Source organism: Poromitra crassiceps (genome assembly GCF_964638095.1).
Source record: "Poromitra crassiceps genome assembly, chromosome: 10".
NCBI lineage: Eukaryota > Metazoa > Chordata > Actinopteri > Beryciformes > Melamphaidae > Poromitra > Poromitra crassiceps.
The window spans coordinates 23,467,564-23,490,146 of NC_139631.1; the positions used below are offsets into that span (position 1 = coordinate 23,467,564).

At 43.3% G+C, this 22,583-nt stretch overlaps 2 protein-coding genes and 1 pseudogene across 3 annotated transcripts in view; 2 read left to right on the plus strand and 1 right to left on the minus strand.

The window, feature by feature from the left end:
* The window catches only part of LOC310784189 (tetratricopeptide repeat protein 28-like), a gene marked incomplete at its 5' end in the record, with an annotated part of 254,622 nt that extends 241,379 nt beyond the window's left edge, over positions 1-13,243 (minus strand). Inside the window, 2 exons of the mRNA XM_083645200.1 lie at positions 9,921-10,226; positions 13,214-13,243. Coding sequence (XP_083501326.1) covers positions 9,921-10,226; positions 13,214-13,243 — 336 coding nt within the window. The remainder of the gene's footprint in view (positions 1-9,920; positions 10,227-13,213) is intronic.
* LOC310783732 (L-threonine 3-dehydrogenase, mitochondrial pseudogene) lies at positions 7,399-8,460 on the plus strand (annotated as a pseudogene). Its single transcript has one exon. The product of its transcript is annotated as an L-threonine 3-dehydrogenase, mitochondrial pseudogene (transcript).
* A 4,712-nt stretch (positions 13,244-17,955) lies between the features above and the next one.
* On the plus strand, positions 17,956-21,578 carry sdsl (serine dehydratase-like; the record flags this gene model as incomplete). Its single annotated transcript, XM_083645208.1, has 7 exons — positions 17,956-18,111; positions 18,420-18,459; positions 18,683-18,822; positions 19,204-19,295; positions 20,819-21,046; positions 21,165-21,289; positions 21,385-21,578. Exons 1-7 carry the CDS (start codon positions 17,959-17,961, stop codon positions 21,576-21,578), a joined length of 972 nt encoding a protein of 323 aa, XP_083501334.1. The 5' UTR covers positions 17,956-17,958.
* Positions 21,579-22,583: the final 1,005 nt, after the last annotated feature.

Here is a 22,583-nt window from a genome sequence, read left to right on the forward strand (position 1 = left end):
ATGTACAATTTTACAATTCACTTCACTCTCTTTCAGATGGGCTGCCAATGAAGCCAAACCCAAACAGCATTGCACAACAGAGAACTGTAAAAGCAACAGCAAGCCTGAGACGAGTAGACTGAAAAAGCACAAGGCAACAGCGAAGCTCAAAACAAACAGCAGCAGTGTGAGAGGGGGCAAATGTGGAGGGCATCCTAAGTCCACCAGAACATCATCGCTGTGATTTCTTTTTCCAGATTTTCCCATTTTCTCCCCAATTGTACTTGGCCAATTTTCCCCCAGCTGCCCCGGTCGCTGCACTCCCTCTGCCAATCTGGGGAGAGTCGTAGACTAGCACCATGCTTCTTCCGACACATGCGCACACACCTGATAGCGGGGAGCTTCACCGGCAGGACGTAGCACGTGGGAGTATCACGCTATTCCCACCAGTTCCCTTCCGCCCAGAATAGGCGCCCCCATCATTGTTGTGATTGTCATTAAATTGTAGTATGGGGTCCCTAGAGCAAGTTATTTATCACATTGGCTTGCTAATGCCTTCATAGCGTAGATATTGTTTCTCGTCCAGACTTCACTCACAATGCGACATTTAACGCTCAAAGGTGAGGAAAAGTCATTAGACTCAACACCTTGTCGCCAGTTTGTCTTCCCTTATAACTGTTAAGGTGCAAACAATTTTGACACACAGAGAGAGACACGTGGACACGTTCTTCAATTAAACTTTTACTGCTAACAAAACAGGTGCAATGATACAGACTCGACTGTCACAGGCTTAGAGCGCCCACTAGTGTGCAACCAACCGAATAACACTTGCCCATAAAATACACAAGACCTATAACTGAATATTTTCACATGTAAAACACAGCCTTGTCTGGGTAACAAAACAGAAATTAAATATAGGCTAGAACAAGAAAGCAGAATCTTTACTGAATATAACCTTACGATGAAACAGAAATAGGTGCCGTGGATACCAAGAGAGATACATCAAGCAGTGCTGTTTGTTTACCCAACAGACAACTGAGTCAGGGGATCAGTTTCCTCTCATGTCCGTAGAGAACGACATCGCTGGCGAGGAAGTGCTGTTGAAATCAAAACAGCAGACTCGTGTGTGGTCAGTTTCACCCTCCCTAAACAACCTCATTTTAATAACCTGGCCTCTGCACATGTGCAGTGCTGCCTAGCCACAAAGGCCTTCCAAAGGAAAAAAGGCAGAATTTAACTGCTGCCGCTCATTCCACACATTTTCCAGACAAATAATTTCAGGTTTGTGCCCGCTAGCGCCAACCCTCTGTCCGACCTATAATTACACGCCATTCATTTGATTTGTTCATTAGTTCAAGCCTCGGCTGGGTAGAAGCAAAACGGAACCCTCTTATTAGTGGTCCATGACTCTACTCTCTCCGTGCTGAGCTCTGGAGCTGGGCTGGAAAAAGGCAGTGAAGCAGGGGGGAGAGGGGAGAGCTGGTGGGAAGACCCCTGTTTTTTAACCAAAGATCGTTTGTCTTTGTGAAGAGAGACAATTTGGGAAGGTGTAGTCGTGTGATAATTGTATGCATAAACACTTTCCATAAAACACTGCTGCGGTGTTCAGAAGGCCAACAGGCTCCTGGTCTGCCAATTTACAGCCAATATTCATCCATCCATTCAGATTAAGAATAAGTAGAACTGAAGACATCCGCCAACTTTGTGGCAAATAAGCATTTCTAAAAACATTTGTGTGATGAGGAGATTCATTATATTTTCACTTCTGTGCCTTTGCTATCTAGTGCACTTTAGAGATGATGCAAAACCTATTTCATCCACTAAACAAACACTATGCAGAAGCATAGTTTGTATGTATGTGTGTAAAAAATATATTTATTTATTTATATAATATACCGTATATATAATATATACGGTGTATATATATATATATATATATATACATTATATATATACACCGTATATATATCTATAGTATCTATCTATATATATATATATATATATATATATATATACACACACACACATATATATAGGTTTTCATAGGTACTAAAGCCCTCCCTTATGGTGACTTCACCACCCAATTTCAAATTTCTTAGCTCCTCTAAAAACTGATTATTTCTGACAATCACAGTCACTCACTAACAAAATCTGGTTCACTTGTGTAACAAGGGGACAGGGGAGGGACCTGTTGCACTGTTGGACCATGCGATGTTGTTGTAGACTGGCTCCTGTTTCCACTCGTTATTTGTTGTCACTCCTGTTTTTCTCTGTAACCCAACAGCCTTTTTTCCAAGAAGGTGAAAAGATGCTGGATTTGAGCACGAGCAACATCTGCCTCCTCTGCACATATTATAATGTGTCCTCTGTCTATTGGTATTCTTCTACTGAATATTCAGAACTGGGGCAGGCATGCAGGTTGACGTTGGCTTTGCTCAATCCTTCTGTCAAGTCAGTCGTCAAACTAAACATGCTAGTCATAAATATGTATCATGCCAATAAAGTGAAATCATAAATATTCATTGTTACATAGAATGGACCAAGCCATGCATGACCGAACCACAAATGTTCCTAAGGAAGGTTCATAATTCCTGTCGGCACTTTTCCTTGCATTTGTTATGTTTTTTTTTAACCATATTAATGGTTTTAAATTGTTGGTGAGGCAACTCAAAGGTCCTTACACATCAAGAGCGATGCAAATATACGGCACGAAATTGCGATGCGAGTTTTGACCCACCTGTCAATCACAGCCACAGATGTGTACACGTCGGAAGCGAATTTCTGAAAAATCGACCGTGGTTCGAAAAAATAAACGCCGCAACAACGCTCAGCGAAACTTCGCCGTTGGTATGCACGGTTGCATTGACTGATATAGGTTCGGAAAATATTTTTGACGTGCGAATTAATCGCACGAAAAAAACGCTCCCGATGTGTAAGGACCAGGCTCTAAACAGAAATGTTTATAAACAACAAAATGGCTACTAACGGCTCAGGAGTGGGAGTTTTTAGATTGAACTATCGTCACAGAAAATCTGAATCTGAAAGGGAATGATGAATAATGTTTCTGTAATGTTTCCCTCGTGAAATCCATTCAACAGGAATGTTGACTGTTGACAAGCCATTTCAGAGAAAACAGAAGCGAAAAACTATAGAATGACAATGACCAAGAATTACCCTCCACTGAATACACAAAATATTACCATAAATAATATACAGTATATAAAAAAAATAATATTGCATTAAAACAAATAGGCCACCTCATAATGTTCTCCATTTTATCAAATCAAATACCCATCTATTGTGGCCTGCTTAGGTACTAACAGTGGGTTCTCCGTTTATTATTCGAACAGGTCGCCCCCATGTGTGAGATCAATATTTCAGAGGGGGAAAATGAAAGCAAGAAGAAAGGCGGAAGAGCTATAACCACTCTCTCCACATGACATCAAAAGCCAGGTTCTTCTTTCTTCTTTCCGCACACTGAGATCAGATGAGGGCTGCTTTAACAGACTGTCTCACCACTAGGGGAGCATTACACCCCAGTGCTTCTCGACCACATGAAAAGCAGAGTGCCGCAGAGCGGGGCAAGGTCTTAAAAATCACATATGATTCTTTTCTTCCTGGTCCACGTACGCTAACAGAAACACGTACGCTAACAGCACGTACGCTAACAGCAACAGGCAGTGTCATCGTCACCCGGCAGTGTAGGAGGACAGGGTCCATGCCTCGCCAGGGTGTCAGCATCCACTCCGTGCACAATTACTGGATCTGCCACTATAATTAAAGTCCCCTTTCAGCCCCTCTGCACACACCACGACCTTTCCCAGTGCAAACACTCATTGTCTCGGTTCAACCTGAGGCCGCTCCACTGGGACATGAACATGACGTTTTTTTATGTTGGTGGGAAAAGAAAATGTATGCACGTAATAATACGGCATGAACAGATTACATTCAATGCCGATGTGTCACAGACTCATCGGAGAAACATGGCTTGATGGATTCAACCGTGAATACGGGTGGGTGTCAGCAGCAACTTCTGCCACAAACGCTTGAGCAGACAGAAGAATACCCTTGATAGGCACCATCATAGCCTATAATCAGGAGGTATGCAAATGATCAAGATGGCTCCCATGACACATGCATTGCCACTCTTCCTCTGGTTCCCAGGGAGCTCTCCTGTCAAGCGGGAGGATGGGAGTGATAGCAGAAAGGGCTGTTGTTTGTTTAACATGTCACTGGAACAGCAGTGCGGAGAGTCAGGGAGCAGATGGAGGAGGAGAGTAGGCAGGAAATCACTCTGGAAAGGGTATTGTCACCTCAGTCATTCCAATACGGTGCACAAACACGATCGCAAAATATCACAAACGCTGAGTGCTTTCCATCAGAAGGAACACACAGCTACTGCATATCTTTCAAAAGGTGTGGACTGAAGTGCAAGAGGTCGACATCATTTCTTTTGCAAATAAACTGAGTATATATACACCACGCGTTCTTTCTCTCTCTCCCAGTTTGCCTCCCATACTGGCACACTGAGACAAAATGCAAACAGACACACACGCGAGTGTGTGTGCCCCTCGTCTACCAATCTGACACCCTGTTTTGTTCCCCGTTCAGCTTTTTGGTACTCAGCGAGAGAGGGTGAGGGACAGAGGCACTCAGTGAGAGAGGGTGAGGGACAGAGGCACTCAGCGAGAGAGGGTGAGGGACAGAGGCACTCAGTGAGAGAGGGTGAGGGACAGAGGCGCTCAGCGAGAGAGGGTGAGGGACAGAGGCACTCAGCGAGAGAGGGTGAGGGACAGAGGGCACTCAGTGAGAGAGGGTGAGGGACAGAGGCACTCAGTGAGAGAGGGTGAGGGACAGAGGCACTCAGTGAGAGAGGGTGAGGGACAGAGGCACTCAGTGAGAGAGGGTGAGGGACAGAGGGCACTCAGCGAGAGAGGGTGAGGGACAGAGGCACTCAGCGAGAAAGGGTGAGGGACAGAGGCACTCAGTGAGAGAGGGTGAGGGACAGAGGCACTCAGCGAGAAAGGGTGAGGGACAGAGGCACTCAGTGAGAGAGGGTGAGGGACAGAGGCACTCAGTGAGAGAGGGTGAGGGACAGAGGCACTCAGCGAGAGAGGGTGAGGGACAGAGGCACTCAGTGAGAGAGGGTGAGGGACAGAGGCACTCAGTGAGAGAGGGTGAGGGACAGAGGCACTCAGTGAGAGAGGGTGAGGGACAGAGGCACTCAGTGAGAGAGGGTGAGGGACAGAGGCACTCAGTGAGAGAGGGTGAGGGACAGAGGGCCTCAAGCTGTCTTGGGTCATTAAAGCAGACATTTTCTTTCTTCTTTCAGGAAAAGAGGGAGAGAGTGCGTCTGGCACTTACAGCAATAGAGGAACGCTGACAGATCAGACAGGGCTTCCTCTCACAAGCTGCTGGCTACGGGGCTTGCAGAGGGTGGGCTGCTCGCTGGTGCGTGGGGCAGCACAGCCCAGCCTGTCACCGTTTGACGGGCCAATCCAGAGGTGCGGTCACAGTGATTGATGATAAATATGTACTCACACAGGATCTAAATGCCAGCACACTCGTGTGATTGAATCGCCATGCCTTCATCAAACATCCAGCCGGAGCAGATGGACTGGAGGCAGGCGGCTGTGCAGAGCAAACTCCTCCTTCCTGGAGCACAATCTGCCACCAGAGTGTCAATGCCGCCATGACACGTCCCTACAGACGGGCCTATTGAAGAAGCCCTGATAACAGCAGCTGTAATAAATACCATTGTTCATTCATAGAATACACTACAGAATATTGATACACACTAATCAATCAAAATCTCTGATTAGAAGATCAAGCTAGGATAGCATCACATAAAGCAGGGAATCTTAGTTTAATGATCAAATGCTTTTTTTCTGACGTATGAAAGATAAGATTGAAGAATGAATCCTATTGGCCTTGGGTTTTCCCTCTACAATCACAAAGTAGAAAAGTCAACTACCACTAAAATTCTCCATGCTGGTTGTGTTGATGGATGTTTTGTTGTATAAGACCATTTCTACATTCAAGACCAACGTCATGCATGATGATGACATTTACCTTGAACCAACTGAATGTATTATATAAAAGGGAGTAAGTAGGCTCTGCGATTTTGGTCACGTTTTTGGTCCCACATTGTGAGATTTGAAAAAGTGTGTGTGTGTGTGTGTGTGTGTGTGTGTGTACGCCTGTTTGACATGTACTACAGACATGTTCTCCACTGTGTCTCACTGAGAAGGCTTTCCTGTTTGACAAGATTGACCCCTAGTGGTGATTTATGGAAAAAAGAGCCTCCACCCTCTGCTTAATCGTCAATACTACAGACACATGAATTCCTGACTATCAAGACTATAAGTTAAAATACAACGGTCAGGGTACATTAAGTCTTCTAACAGTAACTTCAACAACAGAGTCTAAGCTGTCAGGAAGTAAATCCAAGAACTAGAAAAGGTTACATTTTCTGAAGAGAAATTTGTTGTTCTTGCTTCAGCAAAAGAAGGCTGAAGACAGTTGAATTTCGTTACAGTTTAAAAGTCTGTACATTTTGATCTGTTTGAAGTAGTAGCTGAAGTTATAGTAGAATCAGTACTCCAACTGATACTACAATAACTATACTACTATACACTATACTACTATAACCATAATATCATCATAATAGTCATCCATCCATCCAGACAGACAGACAGACAGACAGACAGACAGATTGCTCTTTAAAACCTGCTCCTAAAGGAAGACTGTCAAAGGAAATATGACATCAAGAATTTCAACAAGAATCAGCTTCTGAATCTGTGTTTTTTCACAGAGGTTCTGATGGACCAGCTGCCAAACCTGGTGTTCTTCGTTCATCTTGCTGTTACAGACCACATTTTTTCCGAAATTCCGAGTGCAATGGAATGCACAGTGAGTCTAACATGTCATACACATTGTACATCATCAGTGATGTCATAAATCATAAGTAGGACGGGTAATGCTCATAAATAGGACAATGTCATGACAGAGTCAGTGATGTCACTCGAGCAATTGTGATGTCATTGGTGAGAGATATCATCAGTGATGTCACTATGCATAAGTGATTTATCAGTGGATTTTCTTCTTCTGTGGTGTTTTATGACAGTTGGCATACTTTATGTTGCATTACCGCCTCGTTCTGGATTTATCCATCCACTACATTCTGTTAAATCCGATCGGTTGCCTTTATCAGTGGTTTAAATTATTGACAGACACTGATTATGTTATAGACATGGTGACATTTTCAGTGATGTCATAAATCCTTCCCGGGCTATAAATAGGACTGGGCAGTGCAGTATCATTAACATGCTATGCAGAGTTGGTCAAATAACATTACCCAGGGCTGCAGCCAGCCTGAGCCAAACTATAAACCAACAAGCTGCATCAAGGCAGAAGCACATGCTCCCTGACCTCACCTATAAACATGACATTGCATTGCACAACATCAGCAACATCAGCTTCTCCCCTCGACAGGTGTCGTCTATGTTCTCAGAGGAAGACCACACCAAGGTGCTCATTACAGGCGGCCTCGGACAGCTCGGGGTCGGGCTTGCCAAATTGTTGAGGAAGAGGTTTGGGAAAAACAATGTCATTCTGTCCGACATCAGGAAGCCTTCAAGCCATGTCTTCCACAGCGGACCCTTCATCTATGCCAACATCTTGGACGACAAGAACCTGCGTGAGATCGTGGTGAACAACCGCATCACTTGGCTGGTTCACTACAGCGCTCTGCTCAGCGCCGTTGGAGAGGCCAACGTGCCTCTGGCACGTGCCGTCAACATCACCGGGGTTCACAACATCCTGGACATCGCAGCGGAACATGGCTTGCGTCTATTTGTCCCCAGCACTATTGGCGCCTTTGGCCCTACTTCTCCCCGCAACCCTACCCCAGATCTGTGTGTGCAGAGGCCTCGCACCATCTATGGTGTCTCCAAGGTCCATGCTGAGCTGATGGGTGAGTACTACCACCACCGTTACGGCCTGGATTTCCGCTGTCTGCGCTACCCAGGAATCATCTCTGGTGACTCCGAGCCCGGCGGCGGCACAACAGACTACGCTGTCCAGATTTTCCACGATGCCGTCAAAACAGGCAAGTTCCAGTGCAACCTGAAGCCTGACACACGGCTGCCCATGATGTACATTGATGACTGCATGCGCGCCACGCTGGAGGTGATGGAGGCACCAGCTGACACGCTGAGCATGAGGACCTACAACATCAACGCCATGAGCTTCACCCCCGAGGAACTGGCCCAGCAGTTGCAGAAGCAGCTGCCCGGTCTGGAGGTCACATACGACATCGACCCTGTCCGACAGGCCATCGCTGACAGTTGGCCAATGAAATTTGATGACACCAACGCAAGGAACGACTGGGGCTGGAAGCATGACTATGATCTCCCAGAGCTTATCAACACGATGCTCAAGAGTTGTAGAGCTAGATCCAAGAGAAGGATTTGGAGCTAGAGCTTATAGATGAGCTACAGAGTGAGTTAGCAGGTGAAATGGCTCCAGAGAAGGAGCTGGTTGAGGCGACTCAGGATAGTGAGATGGTGCTAACTTCGGAGGGTTGGAAACTAAAACAGCTTGCGAGGAATTGGGAGTCAGTTAGTTATAACTGGAAACAACAGGGAGGCAACGTCTAAAAGGAACAAACTAGATCTGAAAAGGCTAGTTAGAAGGTTGAATCAGCCACAGAGGACAGCAGAGAGATACAGCCTGTGGCTAGCAGCGTAGCAGCGTGTAATGTTAAATCTATATTAGTTATGTAATATAAAATGCGTTTGATATCAATACTCAATACAATGACAATACATACATTTTTACAGAAGAGAAAACCTACCTGAATATCCAAAGATACATGACCTTAGATCAAAGAAAGAGGTGGCTTTTGATCCATCATCGGCAATGAAGGATGATAATCAATACCACTCTACCTTATCATCATCAGTCTCTTGCTCTCTAACACACAAGTATCTCTTGATGCTAAATCATGAAATCAATGTCGTTACATCTCTGAGAGGAACTGGTCTCCTACTGTAGTGATATATGTGGCTGAGTGAGTAATGTTAAATCTATGGTAGGTTAGTGAATAACCTACCTTACCTTACCTACCATACCATAACCGTTAGTCCACATGGCCCGAACAAGACCAAAGACGACCAAAGACAGGGTAGTGCAAACTATGATGAAAAATGTTCATCGACTACCTATTTTCACTGATGGAAACTAGACGTTAACGAAATAAAATCAAAATTGTGATGACAAAAGCTATCAGGAAACCTATTCACATTTTTGTCAACAAATAAAAACTAGACAAAAATGTTAAGGAGAGACGAATTGGGAAGAGATCCAATCAGAGGGAAGAAGAAGTTAAAACAGTTAAATCTGTGTCTGTATTGCACATTCAAAACTTACAGTAATACCATTCCATAATAACAGATTATTAGATATTTCCAATGATTTTGGAAATTCTAAAGAAACAATAGTTACAGTTTTCTTTGACTAATATGAGACTAATACTCTGACTTTTAGTCGACTAAAACTTGACTGGTGTTGTGTGGATCCTAGAGATAATGATGATGATCTTCAAATAATGTTTTTGTTTTTCCAAAATGGATATAGGTCTTTTGAAAATGGCTTCTACAATGTATTCTATAAAGCTGGGAGTTATAGCTCAATTTGGTCATAATCTTCCCATCAAATCCCATCCCATCCAAATTACTATTCTGTTTGACATTTACAATTGGCGCAATGGAGAAAAATCAACAGTTTCTGTAGAAGACTAAATGTTATTGTGCCCAGCTGGACTGAAGAATCAAAACCATCTCCATCTCCCCTCAGTGGTGTTGTTGCCTTGTTACAACATGATGGTCTACCATGTCCATGCATCTGTAATGAAGGTAAGGCTTCTGAAGCACTCTTACCTTAGGCCACTTGGGATTAAGGACGCGGGCTTTTGCAGCATCGTCCAGGGCAGCCTGGTGTTGACCCAGTTTGAGGAGGGCTGCAGAACGGTTACTATAGAGGATGCAGTTCTGTGGGTCAGCCTGCAAGGCATCGCTGTACAGATGGACAGCAGCATGGAAGTCGCCGCGCTGACACGCCTCGTTGCTCTGCTGCACTTTCTCCATGAACTCTGCTTTGCTGAGGCCACATCTGACCCCTTCTTCTGCTCCAACCACCACACGCCGGATAGGTCTTCCAACTGTCCGAGAACCAAAAATTGAAAACTAGAGAAATGGACAAAAAGGTGTAAAAAAATTAGACTGGCTGGAAAAACAAATCTAAACAGTTACTGATAAGGACATGAATGATGTCTAATCAGCAAAACAAAACTACCTGTCTCAATAGAGCTCAACAATCACGTGACTTTTCCCACCCCGGAAGTGAGTTCCCCATTCATTTTCTCCATAGACATTTTGAAAAATCCTTATATAATGAGTTTTAAGGCTGGAACCAAGCTTACCCACTGACCTACTGAATCGTGAGTGACCATAAAACATTCAGTTTGGCACAAAAACAAATAATAACAATGGGGGGGAATAGAAAATCCGATCCCTCCCTCTGTTATTTTTTTGTTTGCGATGTTACAAACTGTACAAAAAAGGCCACTGAAAATAGTTTGTTTCTCATTCCTAATTATTATTTGAAGAGAAAAAGGAATTAAACAGCCTAAGTTTGCTCTAAATGTTGCCCCTCTGTTTTCTGATGTTTGCTATGAATCCAAACGTACACAAACCTTTTTCAACTTCAGAATGCTTTAGCATTTGGCTACTACGCTACTGCTACTACATAATAAGAGTTCAGTCGGTCAATTTCAGAATGAACCAATGTCCTCATGTCCTGTGCTTTCTGTGACAGGAGATACATGCTTGTTGTATGTTGATTGTTGTTAGAATTAAGAAGTGCTGCTAATCATATCAAAGTTTTCTATTTTTATCAAACAATACTGGCACTGACTCTGTCTCCATTATTACTTGAGCTAGTGACTAAGTTCACTACTGCAAGGCAAGAAACTGGTGTAGGTTTCAAGTCCAGAGGTGTCCATCATAAAACTGGAGTCATAAAGTGTCATTAAATAAGGGTTCACACTAAATCTAACACTGCACAATTCTGACATTTAGCCTACAGCACTACCAAGCTCCCGTTTTCATTACTTTTTATTTTATTTTGTACAGCGGTTTAGACGTTAGACGTTTAGCGGTTTAGAAGTTTTTGAGTTCTACCAAAAACTTCTGAAACCGTTTTACATTGCCGATAACTACTAACTAAATCAATTATAAAGTAGCTTCATACGGAGAGTTATTAGCCAACCAGGACAAGCAGAGGAACTCTGTCTCTTACAGGTACCATGTCTCACTCTCTTGCCAACATCCTTTTTATGTAGAAAGTAGATCAGTAGTGCTATCTGTATCCTCTGGACAGGGATGCTTTGCTTAGTATTACTGAATCATGAAATCAATCTTAGGTTGGGTTGGGTGTTTTTGAGGCCAGCTTCCACTCTACTGTACCTCTCTCTCGCCACACCTCCTCAGAGTGAATTCTGGGATAGGGCAGGCTTGGTAATTACTTCCAGAGGCTGAGGGAGTAGAAGCAGCAGACATGAGGGCTTTGGGGTATCAAACAGAGTCAACATCAAGTTACAGTAGTGTACCAGTCACTTGTGTTCTTCTTGCACCCTTTTGCTGCTCCCACATGTTCTAATTGGTCTGTCAATGATAATCACTAAAACCCCTTGATACCTTATGAGAACATGGGAAGGTTAGGTCTCCTACTTTACTTTTGAAAGTGTTTTACCTGAAATAACCAATGCGACTAGACTGGTAGAAAGATACTGTTGAGATTCGAACAGTTATGCTCTAAGACTGAACATCAAATCTTGATAATCCACTGAAATGTTGTGTGTGGGTGGGGGGCGCTATGTTTTGCTATTAAAGCAAGTGTTTACTGTTGAGTTATAAGGTTGCGATGAGAGGCAACCCGCCCCTCAGAAAGAGACAAATAGAGGGACTGATCTCCACACCTACTGTAGACTAAAGCAACATATCACATTTTGTTCACTGGCGTTCAGAAGCTGACTCACAAAGAAAAGTCAGGATAAACAACTGACCATCTGATTTCAAAATGATCACACCTTCATCCAGACAGGAGGAGTCACTAATCTGCATGGTTTTATAGTAGCATTCACTGTGTGCTGTCCTGTCTGCCACTGCACAACATACTGTACTAGGGGCTGTGTGCTGTTATGTGGGCACTGGGCAGGAAGGGTGGAGAGTTAGGGAGATAATAATATAGCCCTAGACCTATCAGGCTCCCTGTAGACCAATAAAGAAAACACCCTACTGTACCAGCTTAATCATAAGGGGAGAGAGAGAGAGAGAGAGAGAGAGAGAGAGAGAGAGAGAGAGAGAGAGAGAGAGAGAGAGAGAGAGCGAGCGAGAGAGAGCATAATACTCATCACTCCAAGGGCAGATACACACACACACACACACACACACACACACACACACACACACACACACACACACACACACACACACACACACACACACACACACACACACACAACTCATACATAGGAACTTGCATAGATTTGCTTTTGGTAATACAGTTATGGTAATACACAAACTGCAGACCTGTTATCACCACCTCTCATCCCCCACTTTCTCTCCCCCTTTCTCCCCTTCCCTCTGTCTCTCTCTAAGATTGTTCAACCATGTTATTATTACTACTGCTATTGTTATTGTTGTGTCAGCTAGATTTAGCTAGACACATCCTCTGTGAAGCCCTCTGAGACATGCTTGTGAATTAGGGCTATACAAATAAACATGACTTGACCAGCTGTTTGCATTTTGGCATTGTAAGCGCTTGTGTTCCTGCAACATCAAAATAACATGTGTGACAGCTGGCTCATATAGCCTGTTTTGTAATCAGTGTGATCTTCGACAATGACATTAAATCACGTGTTGCCTATTCTTTGAGCTAAAGAGAGCTCACACTATCTGTGTGCTGCTGCTAAGCCTGCCCTACAGTATGCGTGACTGGAAAATCGATAGAAAGTCTTTTACGAGGATTTCGCAGGAATGGTCTTGGTACTTCCTGTCCAAGACGCAAACGTGTCATTTAGGGGGCAATGAAATGTTAATAACTTTACAGTAAATGGCAGCTCGCGTGATTGCGTAGAAATTAGTTGTTGTTTTTTTAAATATCTATTTACCTTTTCTCTCAGAGTTGCTTGCTTCTCCATCCTGTCTGACTGTGCTTTTGCTTCTGCAACGGGTTATCGCTTTCATCCCATCACAGTCCTCGTTGATTTAGAAACGCGCAGCCACGTCTGTTTATGCATCATAAGAGCTGAAAAATTCATCCAAATGTGTGTGCTGCAGTGGTCTGTCGTCAAACTGCGGGAAATCCACAAAAACGGGACTGTTTGGCGTTCAGAAGAAACTTTTCTCAACGAAAGTGCGCCATGTTGTCAAATCTTTTCCCTTTTTTTCTTGCCCTTTTTCCCCTGTTGCCATAGCGGATTGTTCGTTCGTGTGCACTGTGCGGTGGTGGGAGGCATGGCTTTGACTGGCGAGGTCTAATTGGGAAAAATACAGTGGAATTAATTGAAATCATGACTCAGTTCTGCCTTATATTTAGTATTCAAAGTGTGACAAACAATTTAAAACGTTAAAATCTACCTTAAATTAAAAAAAGAAAAGAAAACGCACACACACACAGCACAGCCCGATGGTCAAGGTCAATGGTCAACCCAGCTGCAAGTGTGTGCATTCCCAGTGATGGAACAGAAGCCGGGTAAGTAACGCTAATTGGCTAATTAACAATAGCGGTTTGCCCTCCAGTGGTCAAACAGGGTCAAGCCAGGTCCGCTGAATTTTAGAATAGAAGTAGGCTCAGCTTTCAAGTAAAAGAGAACTTCACCCAGTGGCGTAGGGTAGGCTACAGTGTTGGGCAAGTTACTTTCAAAATGTAATATACGCTACTACAGTTACTTTCATTTGAAAGTAATAAGTTACTTTACAATATTACTGTCTGTGTAGAGTAACTCGCTACTTAATACACTACTTTTGCATTACTTTCACCAAAATAACTGCATGTAGCAGAATTACATCGCCTCCCCGGAACATCCCGAAAAATAATTTTAAATTTTAAATGATTGTATCTTTATTTAAACTAGCAATCTCGCGTCCTCGATTCCTAGGCTCACCCACTATGCAGCTCGTCTACTCTATGATATCACTGATGACATCATCACGGATGACATCATCACTAATGACATCATCACTGAACTTATAGCCTCAGCCAGGAAGGATGACATCACTGATGACATCACATCATTAATTAGGGCAATTACCTATAATAATAAAAAAACATGGCTCTGTCAGGTCACCCGCACGGGTGCTCTTTACACTTCCTGAAAGTTTCTGCCCGATCGCACATAGATTTTATGTTGAATAAGCATATCATTTTGTTATAGATTGCTACTACTGACTATTTTACAAAAAATTGTGACCTGACAGAGATAGCTTTGCCCTTCGAGGGCATACTGTATAGCTGCCACCACTTTAGATCTAATGTGTGTTCTTATTTGAACAAAGACGTATTTCTGGGGTGACAATTTGAGTAATTTGCAAGGGCCCATTCTCTGCCCAATAGGCCTATGTTGTTGGGGAGCCTGCTCTCTCCATGGGCCCCTGGGGTAGAGGGGGTCACTGCCTATATCTACGCCCCTGACTTCACCAAAAAACAAAGCTGATTTATTTTGCACATGATCTGATATCAGAAAACTGTAAATCATTTTGCAGGCATTGATTTAGTTTGACAGTTAGAGTACCGCAGGGAAGACGTATTTTTGTAGGCTTCCCCAGAAATCCCCACCATGCTGGTTCATAGGGGGAAAAGGCAATGGGATCGTATGGGCCTTTAAACTACTGTATATACAGTAGGGCCTTAGGTAAACTATTCTGCAAATAAAAGATGGGAAGATGGGTTCATGTCATGTGTACTCTCCACTGCAACTCCACCAGGTTTTATTGTGTGCCACTAGAGTGCGCTGTCTGACAACTATTTCCCCTGACTGAATATCCTATTATCTTGATGAAAAGTAGCTCGAATAGACCTGCTGGTACCCACTGCCTCCACACCATGCAGTCACCACAGGGCTACAATAGATATGTACACAGCTGAAGTAGGCTACATTATTGTGGCAGCCCTCTTACTCTTATGGGCTCTTTGCACTTTACTGATTGGCTGATCTCAGTTGCAGGCTGCCTTCATTACCTGATCTGGGACATCTGGAGACTGTCCTATCTGAGTCAGCTGTTCTCTCTCTCTCTCTCTCTCTCTCTCTCTCTCTCTCTCTCTCTCTCTCTCTCTCTCTCTCTCTCTCTCTCTCTCTCTCCTCCTCCTCCTCCTCCTCCTCCTTCCACCTGTTTGGTTTGGTTTGGGCTCTTACTTTCACACGTCATACAACGTCTACACCACACTTTGCACTCATCTGTGCAGTGCACTCACTACTGATGTTACTGACGTACACCTCTGCCTTTATTTTGAGTAACTCATTTAGTTTACACAATAACTACTTGTGTTATTCCTTTGAAATAACTGCCTTGTAGGCAGTTCACAAGGAACAAATGAAATTAAGCACATAGTTTTACAGGGCTCCTGCAGCTCATAAGGATAATTATGATCAATTTGAATTTGAGTCAGACTCTGTTTTCCTATATTTTCTCCTGAGGAACCAAGAGCAGTTTGTCAAACATGCTGCTTGGAAATGTGACTCAGCATTGTACACGGTCTAGTTTTCTCACACATGGCTGCTTTAGCTTATAGGTCCAACTGTGAAATGGCCTTTTATCTGATATAGTCACAAATCAAAAGTGCAATTATGAAGAAAATTAAACATTGGCTATCAATTTTTGGAAAGCGTAGGCATTCCTGTTGCCCTTAAAAAATATTAGCCTATAATATTGTTTGTAGCCTATGTATGTTCTCTCTAATCTGCCTTTTGCATTGGGGCATTGATTTGACTACCGGTAATTTAGACATTTTATTTTCATGCAACAGGCTTTTTCTTCTTCTTCCATGGTCCGGATTAATCAGGTTTGAGTCGTCACTCAGTGTGACATTTTGCTGCCACTAAAGAGTGTCTGCTCATGCCGGTGTCACAGGGGAAGGGAGCCCGCTTTTGGTAGTCAGGGATAGCAGCCAAAATAGTAGCGACTCTTTTGGTAATGCCAGCAGTGCCTGCATCTCCTTTAGAGGGGAGGGGTGCGTGCAGACGACAGTGTGTGAAATTGTCATCGAGTAGCCTAGTGTAGTTACATAATTTCTAAGGAGGTGAGATGAAGGTGGAATCCCTATATATATATATATATATATATATATATATATATATATATATACATATATAGATCTGGACCATGGAAGAAGAAGAAAGAGCCTGTTGCATGAAAAGAAAATGTCTAAATTAGTCAAATCAATGCCCCAATGCAAAAGGCAGATTAGAGAGAACATACATAGGCTACAAACAATATTGTAGGCTAATATTTTTTAAGGGCAACAGGAATGCCTACGCTTTCCAAAAATTGATAGCCAAAGTTTAATTTTCTTCATAATTGCACTTTTGATTTGTGACTATATCAGGTAAAAGGCCATTTCACAGTATATATATATATATATATATATATATATATATATATATATATATATATATATATGAGATCAGGTTATCTTAGAATAATGTATAAAAATGTGTCTTTCTGACACAATTAAAAGCCAGCTCGTTCTGTTCCCATTCCCTACACGAACAGTCCTATCAGTCATGGGAGTGAACATGATATGAACATTAGATCAGACTGTGACTCATCCTAAACAAACTCATATTGATATCAAATAAAAATGGACTGAAATTCCTTATGGGGTGGAATCTCACTACTTCCTGGGAGTAGTCTGTTGGCAGAGGAGTGCCTAGCTGTGATTGGTCTGCAAGAGGGGGGCCCTTTGCCAAGCCCCCAGCAGCACTAGGTATATATGCAGTCAGATGTGAGGGCCTGAGGGGCAAAGGAAAAAGGAAGTTTGGAATAATCAAATATCCATCATTACTTATTGTCTTCTCATCTATTTGAATCAGGTAAGTAGGGGGGGGGGTTACAATATGCATGAATCAATGATCTTTGTCAATTATTACAATCAGCATTATTTGATTTGTATGTAAAATACATTGAGAGGTAACCACTAAAATAATTTGCTCTATTATTATTTATTGGGGTTATACAGTCACACTTGCTAACAGTGCAGGGCTTGACATTAACTTTTCCTTCGGACAAGTAAGCTTACCTTTCACTTGTCCAGGCACAAAAGTCACTTCTCTGGGTAAAAAAAACAAGTCATTTTACAATAATTTGCTTTTTTCCATTTTGTTTGTGAAGGAGGTTTTTCTCTGTTTCGTTCTACGATTAACAGAATGTGAGTTCACAGATCTGGATGGTTTTAACCAGGCTAGTTTTAGCTAGTTAGTTGAAGACTTTATTTGCCTCATCATCAGTCATTTAAAATGTAAATTAACTTGTCAAACAGACTTTTCACAATCCACTCAGTTCTTCTGATAATTTCTGCATTGTGTTTCACAAAGCAAAATAAAAAAATGCTCAAATGGGTCGCCAAATATACTTGGGTGGGTGTTAATATACCTGGGCGGCCCAACCAAGTAAAGTCTGTGTGGAAACACAGACTTTTAGCTTGTCCTGTGGGGCAAGTACATTTCTGTTCCACTTGTCCTACAAGAAAATCCACTCAATGTCAAATCCTGCACTGTGATGTTATTTTTCAGCTTGAGTCCACATGACCTGTATAAAACTGCTTCGTAATCAGGGACACAATTTTCTGCCTGGTGTTCAGGTTTGAGTATTCGCCATTTACTCTCTGAATGTCTCCACTTGTCTGCCTCACAGTGAGATGAAGAACCAGCGCCCTCTTCATGTGGCCACCCCAGTGAGGGAGAGCCTCGCCCTGACTAAAGTGGCAGGGACATCTGTGTACCTCAAACTGGACTCGTCTCAGCCCACAGGATCGTTCAAGATCAGGGGCATTGGGCACCTCTGCCAAACAGTGAGTAACTCCCTCCTGTGTTAGGTTCTATCAGTGAGCCAGGAGGGATGGTCTCTCCTCATTAAGTTCTTGCCTGCAAGGGGCCCAAACAGCTCAATGAGAGGGTGGTGCTGATGGAAGGAGGAGGAGGGAGAGAGAGAGAGTGAACAGATTAGCATAACAAAAGAGCCAGTGCAGACCAGTTTAAGAGGCTCAGCTCCAGCCTGAACACTGGGATGATCTGCTAGCATGTGTTCATAGCCCAGATGCTGCACTGAGAAGCCACTCTAACGGGTTTTCATAGTGTCTTTATTGGGCTTGTCTTGCAGTGGGCCGAGCGAGGCTGCGAGCGATTCGTCTGCTGTTCAGGTGAGCAGAAAATCAAAGCGTTTCAAAGATGATTGTCTCTGGTGCTCTGTGTGTTGTGTGTGTGTGTGTGTGTGGGTGTGTGTGAGAGAGAGAGAGAGAGAGAGAGTGTGTGTGTGTGCGTGTGTGTGTGTGTGTGTGTGTGTGTGTGTGTGTGTGTGTGTGTGTGTGTGTGTGTGTTGTGTGTTTGTGTCATCACAACTGATGCGTTGGGTCATAACAACAGGAGGAAATGCTGGGATGGCAGCGGCCTATTCGGCCCGTCAGCTTGGGATCCCGGCCACCATCGTAGTGCCAAATGTGACCCCTAACCCAACAGTGGAGAGGCTGAAGGACGAGGGTGCCAGTGTGATCATTCATGGCCAGGTTAGCTAGCCCTTCATCAATCAATCAATCAATCAATCAATCAATCAATCAATCAATCAACGGGCTGTCTATTTATATAGCGCCAAATCAAGAGTTATCTGCTGCTGTAATGCCAGAATTTCCCTCCGGGGGATAAATAAAGTGCTCTATCTATCATCTCAAGGCGCTTCATCATATATTGTGGTTTCCATTATGCATGCTTTACTTTTTCCAACATGTTCAATGTTCTGGTATATTTACACCAGTGACACACAGAATTACATTATTTCAGCATAAAGAAATATAAATTCAAGTGATGGTTGGTGTTGGTAAAGATGGTAGAATATCTTAAAAGAGATGTCGTATTTTCTATAAAGACATGTTTTCTTTTTTCTGTTTCAGGCTCTCAATGAAAGTATTGAATATGGACAACAGCTTGTGGCTAACAACCCAGGCTGGATATTCATCTCCCCCTTTGATGATCCCCTCATCTGGTGAGAACTACAGCTCCCACAGTTCACTGCTCTTTGATAACATTACTGTGTACTCTCTGTGCTGAGATGCTTGTCGCAGTCATCTAACTGTATCTCTCATCATAATATAACAGAGGGATATATCAGAAGATAGATTCCACTCTACACCAGAGGAATATAAGTGTTTTAGAGTGTTGTGCAAGTTGCTGATTGGTGATTGTAGCATAGGCTACGTGTTATCATTCACTTCCAGTGAAACATGCAGTGGCGAATCTAGAGTCTGTAGGGGCCCTAGGCAAAAATTCCCCGGGGGGTCCTCCATCCTCATCACCATTTTATTAATAACCTGACACCAATGAAAAATACATCATTATTATCATTGGAATTCCTCAAGTTCCTAGGACATATTTTATTAGCGTATTCATAACTTTCATACATGGTGCAAAGTTAACTTTTTTGTCCACTGGCCAAATGTCTAGTGAATGTTCAAATGTTACCAGCCACTCAATGGATTAGCATTGTTTGTTTTTGGCTGGTGGTGAGTGAATCAAATCTACCTACCAGCCACTTGCAGATTTATATTTTATTACCAGCATTTGGCTGGTGAGTTGTGACTGGTGCTAATTGTGTGCCCTGCTTTCATAGCAATTAATAACTATTAGCTTAGCCAGGTTAACTAAAAAAACAAAACAAAGTGACACCATTGCTAGCTGAATTTATTCAAGTAGCCTATCTCCCCATAGGTTGCTATACTAAAATAACAGCATTCAGTTATCTGCCTAATCAGTATCTGCTCCACTTGTTTTTCCCCACATCCTCTTTTTTCTCTTTCGTTTTGACTTCCAGATGAATTAATTTACTTCATTCACTTTCAATTCAAGAGAATACATGAATCATGCAAGTTTGACGGAAATGAGTCACATAATTGACTTGAATTGAAAGTGAATTCACATCATTCAAAATTGTCCAGGCCAGGGGATGACATGAGCCCGTTTAGGGAGGTTTCAATGCCATTGCAAATTTTCCATTGGTTCTTTAATAGATAGGGGTTTGTGGTCACTGCTGTGGAGTAAAGTTTGTCAGGCCTCAGGGGGCCCTAACGGACTGGGGCCCCAAGCAGTTGCCTGCCTTGCCTGTTCACAAGCTGCCCCTCTGCACGTACGTGTGTTATGGAAAACAGTTGCAGCGGTTTGAATCAGGTGTTATGTCAGAAATGTCAGCCATATCTTATCACAGTCATTTACACTAGAAGGGACGGCAGATAATACAAAACATCTTAGATTGCTGAACTTGAGTCATAGTCTATTAGGCACAGTCGATTATGGTGGATGTCACAGTCAAAGAGTCGGCGCAACCATAAATAATTACTAATATGGTCTACAGCTAGCATGATCAGTATTTTATAAAAACACTGCTTCATTTTAAGGTGGAATTGCTGCTTTAAAGAAGAACATAAAATTCAGTTCTCAGCCTGCACAGTTTGTCAGGAATGGGTGTTTATTTCCCCAGAATCTGACCAACTAGAGTTTGGTTTGTGCGTGCAGGGAAGGCCACACGTCTCTGGTGAAGGAGTTGGAGGAGGAGCTGAGGGAGAAGCCAGGAGCGATCGTGCTGTCGGTGGGAGGTGGAGGCCTGCTGAATGGAGTGGTGGAGGGGCTGCGGCGCGCTGGCTGGCCTGACGTGCCCATCGTAGCAATGGAAACCGTGGGAGCACACAGCCTCAGTGCAGCCATGCAGGCTGGTCAGCTGGTCACTTTGCCTGCAATCACCAGGTACGAGACCCACTCCCCGACACCATAACACCCAAACAATAGCATCATTATTCAGCCTTTTTTGGTGCTTAGTCTATATTCTTGTCTTTATGGTAACATGAAATCCTTTTTTTTTAAGTATTGCCACAACACTGGGCCTGACACGGGTGTCTGCGCAGACTCTGAAACTGGTTGGCGAGCACACCGTTTTCTCAGAACTAGTCACAGACCAGGAGGCCGTTAAAGCCGTTGAACGCTTTGTTGGTGAGTAGGACCTGTGTCCGAACAGATGTTTACATCTTAAATGCCAAAAAAGCATCCCTGAGCCTGATCTCCCCTCGTCTCTCCTCTGTGTGCAGATGATGAGAAGGTCCTGGTGGAGCCCGCCTGTGGTGCGGCACTGGCAGCCGTATATTGCGACATCATCAAAAGGCTGCAGATGGAGGGCAAGCTGGCGCAGCACCTGGGGCCTGTGGTCATCGTGGTGTGCGGCGGCAACAACATCAGCATGGAGCAGCTGAGGAGGCTGAAGAAACAGCTAGGCATGATCTAGCTTGGAGGATCTTCTCAGGTGTTGCTGACCATCCCTCCTGGATGTGCTTTCAACTGTAGATCCATATACGTATATGCATGTACCAGGAGACATGGGCCAAATCATTCCAGACTCTGACATTCTCCTGAACACTGAGACTGGTGCACTGATGGGTGAGCTGCTGGAGGGAGTTTGAAAGAACATCTTGTAAGAAAAAAAAAGTGTGATAGTTATGAAGATACTATGCTACTCTGGCAGAGGGAGGTGTTGAATAGAAAGACCTCTTTGAATGAAAGAGAGAGGGGGAAGAAACATGTTGAAAATACCCTGAAACATTGAGGTTGTATTCAGATTTTTTCCCGCATGTTTTTTGTTTGTGTAAAAGTGAGTGTATTTTATTCTCCTGATTTTGTACTTTATGAGATGTATATGAATAAATTATATTTCCTGAATGGTGTGCTAAAAGACTCATTTCCCTCCCATGACATGTTTGACCATCCTGCCTGCAGTTGGCATGTAAAGCAGAGGATCCTATGCTCTCTATTCACCTTATGTTCCAACACAGGGCTCAGCCAGTTACTTCCTATTGTGATTACACTTCCTCTGACAGTACAGTACTAGTGAAACCAGGTAAAACGACGGTGTTTTGAACAGGAAGTCATAACACAACTTGGTCAAGTGGGCGGGGCTACATAAGGTGAATAGACTCCAGTCTTTACCACACAACATTCATGCAAGTTTATCAGTGTGTGTGTGTGTGTGTACATTTATATCTCCCATGGCAGAAATACAGAAATATGGTAAAAAAGGTGGCATTCTAAATGGGTGTTCTCCACCTGTGACATCACTTGCCATCATGCCATCAGCAACATGTTGCTGGGTGTTGTTGGCCGAGCAGCAGAACACCCAACGACAGGTTATGGCCCAGCTGGCCTAACATCAAAGCAGTTCCACTTCAGGAACAGTGGCCAGCTGCTTTACAAAAACGAGTATAGATGCAACTATGTGTGATTTAAAAAACATCAT